This window comes from Ptychodera flava, chromosome 1 (assembly GCF_041260155.1).
Source record: "Ptychodera flava strain L36383 chromosome 1, AS_Pfla_20210202, whole genome shotgun sequence".
Classification (NCBI taxonomy): domain Eukaryota; kingdom Metazoa; phylum Hemichordata; class Enteropneusta; family Ptychoderidae; genus Ptychodera; species Ptychodera flava.
This window is the reverse complement of record NC_091928.1, coordinates 52,943,137-52,953,136: the sequence shown is the minus strand read 5'-3', so window position 1 is coordinate 52,953,136 and position 10,000 is coordinate 52,943,137. Positions and strand designations below refer to the sequence as shown.

At 39.6% G+C, this 10,000-nt stretch overlaps 1 protein-coding gene across 2 annotated transcripts in view; it reads left to right on the top strand.

Annotated features, from left to right (window-relative positions):
• Positions 1–10,000, top strand: part of LOC139140801 (potassium voltage-gated channel protein Shaw-like) — a 24,434-nt gene that overhangs the window by 6,479 nt on the left and 7,955 nt on the right. For both annotated transcript variants that reach the window (XM_070710223.1, XM_070710231.1), the window contains 2 exons: positions 1–507; positions 9,193–10,000. The exon at positions 1–507 is cut by the window's left edge; the exon at positions 9,193–10,000 is cut by the window's right edge and continues 123 nt beyond it. In XM_070710223.1, the coding sequence (XP_070566324.1) occupies positions 1–507; positions 9,193–10,000 (1,315 nt within the window). The remainder of the gene's footprint in view (positions 508–9,192) is intronic.

The following is a 10,000-nucleotide window of genomic DNA, read 5'->3' as shown; positions in this document are numbered from 1 at the left end:
AAAATTTACATCAACGTCGGCGGAGTTAGACACGAAACTTACCGGTCGACGCTGAGAAATATCTCGGACACGCGGCTGACCTGGTTGAGCCAAACAACGGCGAATAACGCCGACTACGACCCGGTAACTAAGGAGTATTTCTTCGATCGCCATCCCGGTGTGTTTCTGGAGATTTTGAACTACTACAGGACCGGCAAGTTACACTGTCCCAACGATGTGTGCGGGCCGCTGTTCGAGGAAGAGTTGCAGTTCTGGGGCATCGACGAGAAGCAAATCGAGCCCTGCTGCTGGGCCACGTACACGCAACACAGGGACGCCCAGGAGACGCTGGCTAAACTCAACGGTCCCGACTGGGAGGACTGCTCCATGGAGGACGAAGAGGACGATATCGCCCGGCGGTTCGGCATCGAAGAGTCGGGAGGCTTCGCCAAGGCGACGACGTGGGAAAAATGGCAACAGAAAATTTGGACTCTTTTCGAAGAGCCGTACTCATCAAGGTGGGCAACGGTAAGTATAACAACTTCAAATATTATTTCATTTTATTTATTAAATTAGCTATAAAATCGAGAAATTAAAATTTCAAAACTGATTTTAGTGACTTGAATATGTATCTATGTTCAGAATTTGTGAGCGATATGCCGGTACTGTAATTTGCGCCTAACATTAATTAAATTTGTGAATTTACCACTTCTGGCATTTCCCTTCAAAATCAATTTCTCAAAATGCAGCTAAGCAATAAAACAAGACAAAATATGCGTTCGAGACAATTAAACCATATTAAAAGAAAAAGAGGTTTCATTTTCAAATTAAACCGAACCTGCTCTTGCGTTCACACCAGCAAGAATACGTACCTGTCGTTCCGCGAAGTATACTTGGTCTCTCAAACTTTTACAATTCATTTCCAATCTACCACTTATAGAGCCTCATTCTTAAGTTTATGGAGTAAGAAAAATTCACCGCCGTTTAGTTTTGTGAAAATCGAAATTTTTTTTTCCCGTAGAGTTAACATTACCACCAGGATGGCAACCATTTTGAATTTCAAATATCAGTAAATGTCAGATAATTTGATTCACTAGTATCAAACTTTTTAGGGTATCGAACCCTTGATTTGTATTCTTGATTTCAGTATGGCTGAAAATTTCATTGAGCAAAGTTTGAGCAAGAATTTAAGTCTTTCACTTTTGAAGCGCGTACTACCGGAATAACGCTCTTGTTGGCTAACTGTTTACCCGTATTATAATAGCCTCCGTGCAAATTTATTTCGATTATTGATTTTAGCACTTTTTACCCATGCAGTTTCTTCGGAATACAATGAACTTTTCAAGGCCGACTGGCACGTACGTAAGGCTCTTGCTTCATTTATCAGATTCTCTTCAAAGGCTCCAAGTACTCTTCTAAATAAACTGATATTTTCGAGAATTACACCATACGGTTACCATAGTAATTGCGATTTTCAAACATCTAATCCAGTATATCGAGTGATAAGCAGGCGTTTGACATGATGGTTAAATTTATCAACTTCCACTCCTCACGGACCGATATCCACACCCCTTGGGACGGACTGCGTCAGTGTTCCAGTGTGTATTTCACATCATACCCAAGAATACTGTACATGCATAACATTGCCTATACCCACGGCATCTTCCTAAACCTCGCTTACTGGTACACCGTGGCAGGATTTGAATCAAGTATCAAGCTTATTATCTGCTTCTAAAACCATTCATGGTACCAATATGCTAAGGGGAGAGTAACTATCAACATTTGAAGACATCGAGTTATGATAGCTTGCAGTCAGGGCGGGGAAGTAACAAACACGTGATCGTTAAATTATGGATTGAATTTCGAAAATTTCAACGTAAACGGTGCTCATCAATACTAACATGAAGATAACACGACCGACACACAAACGTATTTTACTTTTGTAATTCATTTGACTTATCAATTTTATCTCCAGTCCATATAAACTTCTTTCTTCACAATTCTCACATTAAAGTATCGACTGTTTGTTGTACTACACGTAACTGTTATGTGTTTCACCCATCCGTTGTCATAGAAATTGCAGTGTTATTTCTCATAGCTTGGAAAGAATATACTTTATCACCGGTGATGTGAATGATCAAAGGACTCGGTACAAGCGTTTCATATTATAGCAAATACTGATTCATGTTTGCTTCAAGTTCATATTATGGCGCTGGTTGCGATCGTATGTTTGTCCGTATTATATGATACCAACGTGCGTGCTGACGGACAGATACCGGCAAGTTTGTCTTTGTATAATAATCTTTATCACAGCTGCTTATGGTTGTGTTCTTCGACATATTTTATTTTGGTTTCTTTAAGAGATCAGTTGTACGAAACATATTTTGTGTGTGGAGAGAGAGAGAGAGAGGAGAGAGAGAGAGAGAGAGAGAGAGAGAGAGAGAGCTTTAACACCCTGTGAAAAACTTGTGAGGCCATCAGCTGGATCAGCTCATGAAACTTAGTAAGCATACAAATTATCAAGCTCTACAACACTTCATTGCATATCAAATGTATTAAACATTAACGATGTCAAACACAAAACTAACCTTCTGTTGCAGTATGAGAGATTGAAGCAAATACACCTGTCCCTGGTTTTGTTCGTATCAATATTGACAATCGCTCTCTTTGCACGTTTATCTGTCGCCCTGTTGCTTTTTCAAGTCGATAGTCTCCCGATTTACCTGCTTGTCCACCTGCATTACCGATCCCATCACATTTACCTATCCATTTTCTTAATCTGCACACATATACCAAGTTACTCCGTATTAAGAAAACCGGCCTGTCCCCTGAGACCACAATTTTTTTATGGTCCTGCAATTTACATTTGGAAACTAATATAATGTCATGATGGCCATTTTTTCTTCGGTTTTTGCGCTTTTAAAACTACTTGGATTTTCGCCTGTTACCACAACCGTCACTTTTCTCATTGACTGTAATATCTCTCCTGTCGTGATCATTTTAAAGTTGCGCAGTACGTCTATAATGATCGACAGACAGTAACTGACAGACACACCAACGACTTCGATATACACCCCCCCCCCCCAAAAAAAAAAAATAATAAAGGAAATTATTCCATATGTAGAGTGATATTTTGGTAATTTATCCACTATCCTGCATCGTTTAAGTTGTTTGTAAACATATTGTTTGGAAGCAGCACACCAAGTATTCTTAATAAGAGAAAAAGAATGTTTTATTTATTGTTGTAAATACTCACGTACCGCAGCCTATCCGTCTGTTTGGCTTTCGATCTAAGTTTGTCACTCTTTAGTCGATGATTATTATATGTACACACTGCGCATATTCGCACAAACCCGCACGCTCAACATATATCCTCGATTCTCTACATCGAGAAAAAGACCAAAAAACGAAAACAATAAAAAATGCGTCAGTCCATCACTAAGAATTTGATTCTGAGGAGAAAATATTTTCCAGGAATAGTGCTGACAACCGTGAAATGGGTCCTGTGTTTTGACAGAGGGAGGTGTTCAATATTGCTGTAGTGTGTGCAATTGAGCAAATCGAAACACTCACTCTAAACAACACGGTGGCTGAGTTTTCGCTGGTAACGGCCTAACTTTTAACCTGGCAACCAAGGGCGCACAGAGAGTGGAATCTGCGATGACAAAAGCGGTAAAGAATGGTTGTCAAAATGACAGGCAGATTTCCGCAGCATTCACTTCATCTAAGTAACTGAGATGTCAGTTTGAATGTCTTCTCGGAAAATCTAGAGCCGTGAGGAAGGTATCCAATATTGCCAAGTGATTTACGAAATATAAGGCGTAATGGGGTATCTGATTTGCAGAGCATGAAAACAAGGCAGCAGTCAACGAAAGGGGGACGGGTGGAGTGGTTGTGCTCCCAAAACTATAAGTACAGCGTAACAGTTAAAAAAATAAAACCAGCATCCGAAGTGACAGACAAACAGCGACACAGAAGAACAACGTTCACTCACGTTCAGAAACATTTGTTACAGATCACAAATCAAAGGGCTCGTATAGGAACCAGAGAATTACATACGTTTGACCGTTTTCTTGTGTGATTGGGGGATTATTCACGCAGACGACAAAAGTAAGGTGGTGAACTACAGACAATTAACAAAAAGCTGATATGACTCACAGAACATTTGACATGATGAGTGCGCAAAACAGACACTGTGTTTACGGCTGAGTCAGTCACCCAGGGTGACTGGGGTAACTCGCGATTCTATTCCTATGAAAGCGTCACTAACCAATCAGAATAACATGACAGCTAATAAGTGACGCAAATACTGAAACCAAACAGATCACGTGAGATTCAAACTTACTTGTTTGTATCATGACAATATACCTAAAAAGAACAAATCCACACTGAAACTTGAATTATTCTTTGAAACCTGTCCGATTAATAAAAACATTATTTCGAATTCTTCTAGAATGAAATACCCTGAGTGAAAATTTCTTGTAGCCTGCTCTAACATGTGTACATACATACATACATACATACATACAACATACAGACATACATACATACATACTACATACATACATACATACATACATACAATACATACATACATACATACATACATACATACATACATACAAGTACATATGTATTTACATGCTTTTGTGTGTAGCATATTGGAATTAGTTCTGCGATGTCCCTGTTATGATATTGCTGACGGAAATATTATAAGTGAATCATCGATACAACATTACATCATATCATTTCCTTTTCAATAACCTAATAATGACACTTCTTCCTTTATTCACAAAATCCAAGATTGAATTCTAGCTATTTTGCGATCAAAATTGCAAAGTCAAAATTGATTAACGTGGAAAAAGAACAATGTGGGTTGAAATACAAGCTGCTTGAATCCTGGAACAAATAAGTCCGCACATTTGAAGGATTTATTGACGCGCTGGAAAAACCAAACAAGATGTCGATGACGTCATGCGTTCTGGAAACGATCCCTCCTTGTGTCAAAACCATATGCTTTTTTCCCGACACTTTATGCACTTAACCTCTGTCGCAAGGTCATCCATTTGTGCTGGGTTATCGTGTATGATTTAAAATGACGGTATCACTTGCCACTTGTCCAATCTCTGAAAAATATTATGGAGGATAAGAGAAGTACCTATTTATAACAACCCTCGATGTAACGTAACGATACCCGAAAATGTTGAAAAATACCGGACTTCGACTTAATCGAAAACAAGACATCAAGTTGCTTTTCGTCTAAACGAGCAAACACAACTTGTCAGCATGTCAGACAAGATTTATTAAACCCCTGAGCAACATTGAGAGCATTTTAAGACATTTATGATTATTACGCTCAAATTGGCGATATGTAACATGCAACGCTAGCGACTATTTTTTAGTATCGTGATATTATTAAATACACCACAGTAAATTTCTAGGTCATTTTGACGCCAAGTATAACCTATTGTCTCTGAAAAGATTTTTTTATCTTTTCAATTCATACGATATCCTTTTCCAGATTCTGCTGAATTCCGCCACATTTTCCTTGCTACTTGCTTTTAAACTCCCTCCTGGCAGTCGGCTAGTCTTCTGTCTATCTATCTGCCAGTCTGTATTATTCTAAATGTCTATCCGTTTCTTGTGTTATTTTATCTCTTCCCTGTATATGTCTCTGGGTGTGTCTGTCTCCGTTGCCTTGCTTGAATTTGTCATTGAGCTTCTAAAATGCTTTCGCGAAAAGTCTAAATATAATGGATTGTTTATTTTATTGTTTACACCTTTGATTTCATTTGCATTTGCCTTGTCATATAATATCCAAACGGCAGTCATTTTTCGAATCATATAATACTCCAGAGGAAAAAGATGTGAGTACGACTGTTTTCTAGGAATGTGAAAATTTCAGCCATGGGTTTCACGATGTAAACAGATCTGTTGTCAAAAACATGTGGTTTCATCTGTAAAATAATTAACATTTTGCGAGCTACAAAGAGGGAGATAGGAAAGGCGAGAGTGGAATTCAAGTAGTTTCTTTATGATAAGATATCGATTTATCGGTATCTTTGAGGACCGGGTCAACATTTGCTTTTACTACTCTTAACCATGGCAACAACAACTGACGAGAATGTCACGTGATTCATAGGGGGACGTATTTCTAAGTGTGGGCCTTTGTACTCGACGTTGTAAAATAATTTCAGTCAAGTTTAGCCCAGAACACACTCACACATACTGCAACGATGACTGCGGGTTCTTGCAAGTCAAAGGCACTGCAGTTTATTGTTTGATATAAGCGAACGACCTTTGTGAGATCCCTGTATGTGCCAAATGCAGTAAACGTGAAAAAACCAACATAACCGTCTTCAATTGGTCGTTACCGAGGAACTGATATCGACCCCTGACATTTATATCAATTTATGGCATGCTATACCCATTTATTAAAGTAAAAATTACTTTATAGCGCAATATTTCATGGGCCGTAACAGGAACCACAGAATTTTCGCATTCTTGAGAATTTTTCGAAGTTCTCGCAAAGTGTCAACGATATTTTTACCTATATAATAATAATAATCCGAAAGTTAGAGATTTCTCCGAATTTCGTCTAATTATACTAACACTTGCCAAGTAGGGATTCGCGTCTTAGGGTCGAACGTTCAAGCTAAATGCAGATCATCGAATTCGCTTGGTTTGTAGATGAAAAGATGCACAAAGCTAAAATAGCAGATTGCTGGCAGATGTTTGCAAGATTGAAAACGAGAATACTGACATCCTATATTAATACCATACCCCAAGGAATTATGGTGATACGCAACCTCAAAGAATGCAAAGACTGAAAGTCTCCGATTCCCAATTATTTCCGCGCTCTTTTTTACTGATATAGTGAACAGTTGTGTAAATATCGGCCAGGTCAAGAAGTTATCGCTCTCGCATTTAGGTACGCGCAGTGGATTGTAAACTCACATCTCTGTCAACAAGTGTTTCGGCGAGTATCTCGACATCCAAGTGGCTGGTGGTGGTGGGTCTATTTGTCCAATCACAACCTGGTCAAATATCACTACAGACAAATCTATTAGGAAGTTAAACCCACTCAGGCCTTTCGTGGTACGTCACGGTTCTCAGGTCGTGAAATCTAGAAACTGACTGGAGTCTATGAATAAAGTTTCTAACAGGCATGCGCTGCAGCAAAGTCATTGAACGGAGCTTTCACATATATTGGCGTTTTGTAAGGGTAGACTAGTTTTTTAGGCCCTTCTTGCAGAATGATTGCAAATAAAATTGCTTTATAGCCTCGCCAGGACTAACTTCTTCGTGTCCGAACCTTTTTCTCCTGATTAAAGAGTCGTTTTCTTTGAGTTGAAATGATTTTTTTTTGCCGTTGACAGATCAGTACGGGATAACAGCAGCAGCAATAAATATGAGCACAAAAACATAAGAAACTATAAACCTTATTCCAATATCATTCGCTCAGACCTGACCAATTAGCATAATAGTAGGGCAATAAACGATATTTTATCAATTTTGTATGCAAACAATCTCTCATGATTACTCATCCCTGTGACCAAGATGCCATTTTTCCCGTAAATCTAATTTAAGTGATTTCGACACGAATTTTCCTATTCAAATTAATGAGCGAGACAGGGGCAGTGAAATCGGTCAAAGATGATTCGCCTGCGTGGTGCTTTTGTCGGCATATTTCTGGTCTAGATGGCGAAGAAACACCGTAGAAACATACTGGCGTCGAGAGGCGTCAGTGAGAGATATTTGTCGATAGAAGAGTCTTTGTAGGAGGCAGCTGCACTGCAATTTTTAACACTCAGAAACTTACGACTGCCGATATCGACTGCCGCCAGTCTTGCTGTTTTTAACCTTTTGACCGCCAACATTTTCTAACAAAATTTTGCGTGAAATAAAAATCCATACTGCGTTTCTGTATATTGCAATCTCAGCGTTACCTCTGACGTAAACAATGTCGACTGCTTTCGCGTTAAAAGTTCAATGACTCACGCAGAAGTTTCCAGATTTTCGACATTTTTACTTGGAAACATACATGGATAGATAAAGTCTGAACCGTGTCAAAATTTGTTCAAAACTCATAGACTAATTTTGCTAACGTCTCTCGATCGATACACCAGAATAAATGGAATTTCGGATTCTCTGTAATAATAATTTCTGCAGTAAACTCTTAATAGACTTGATTTGCTAAATAGCTTAGTAACTATATCTAATGGCTTTGGTTGGCCCGAATGCATTCAATTAATTAAAGGATAACTTATAATTATCATTCTATGATCTATCTTCCCAAGTCTTTTCGCCAAATGATTTATCCCTTTTCTTTACTCAGCCTATACGGAGACACCGTGGCCTAGAGTAGAAATGATGGAATATGCTTTCAATGAAATACAAATTCACATCATATATATTCCACAGATTAAAAACATGCAAAACGTCACAAAATACCCAGTGTACAAACACAGTGCTTCACAGCCTCTAGTGTAGGCATTGTGTTTACGTCACTGCAATATGCTGGAGTCATGCGTTCACGCAACGCGTCCTTAGAACTCCAACGTTATTGTCGATGAAAATGTCTATGCAAGGAAGACTAGTGAAGAGACATCATTGAAAAATTTACAAAACTTACAAATGGTAAACAGGCACGTTAGAGTTGCTATTCCCGTGATTGACAGCACAATGTAACGAAAGGAAATACAGAACGATGACAAATAAATTTAAATATATATAGCATCAGTGTTGCTATAATCACTAAAGATTCTCATGCTCCAAGTCAAGCGTCGTATCAACAGCAAATAATCGAGTCATACCTCACCACAAGCCCTACCTTCTATAGACATGCTCCTAATTTTGGTACTCCAATAGTGACTGATGATATATGATGTCATAAATTCTTTGCTATAACACTGGTGGGGAAGTTTTGAGAGAGGTATCACGGCCCAGTGGGCAAGTACGGCAGTGCCGGGCTGACGATTAAAGGGTAGCGGAGTAGCAGACTTAGGGCTGCTGGTCTAAAGATGGTGATTCAAGACTCTGACATGCTGTTTTGCAATCAAGCAAGACACTTTTCTCAGCATTTCCAAATTGGGTATTGAGCGATGGGTACCTGTAAATGGGATCGTACCCATTAGATGATGGAGTAAATAAAAAACTAACACATCACCGAACATTATATTAACTTGAGTGAACTTTGTCTTTATTTTTTAGTTGCTGGCCGCCATTTCTCTGATGTTTGTTTGTATATCCATCATCACGTTTTGCTTGGAAACAACGAGTACCTTCCAGGAACCGGTACACCAAGACGACCCATCCACCAACACAACCACCATCGTGGACTACCACCCTAAAGACGAACTCTTTTACATCGAAGCGGTCTGTGTGACCTTTTTCACTGTCGAAATTATTCTACGTTTTACATTCTGTCCAAGTAAATTGGACTTTTACAAAAGTGCCCAGAATATCATAGACTTTTTGGCCATAGTTCCGTTCTACATCGACGCCATCTGTAAAATAGCCGGTGTTAATGTCAGCGGTACCGCAAATGACATTCTCAGCTTCGCCAGGATTGTCAGGATATTCCGTATCGGCAAGCTGACGAGACATTTTAGCGGACTTAAAATTCTCGTGCACACTATCAAGGCCAGCGCCAAGGAACTACTTCTTCTCATTATCTTCCTCGGTCTTGGAATTCTGGTCTTTGCTAGCTTGGTCTATTACGCCGAGAAGTGGCTGGCCGAAGAGGGCGCCAGGAACGACTTCACGAACATCCCCATTGGGTTCTGGTGGGCCGTGGTGACCATGACCACCGTCGGATACGGCGACATGGTTCCCCGAACTCCGTCGGGGATGATCGTCGGGGCGATATGTGCAGTTTTTGGTGTCTTGACCATCGCACTCCCGGTACCCGTCATCGTCAATAACTTTGCCTTGTACTACACGCATGCCCAGGCCAGGGCGAAACTTCCAAAGAAGAGAAAGAGGATTCTGGTAGGCGCGGCTGACGCGCTAAAAACAC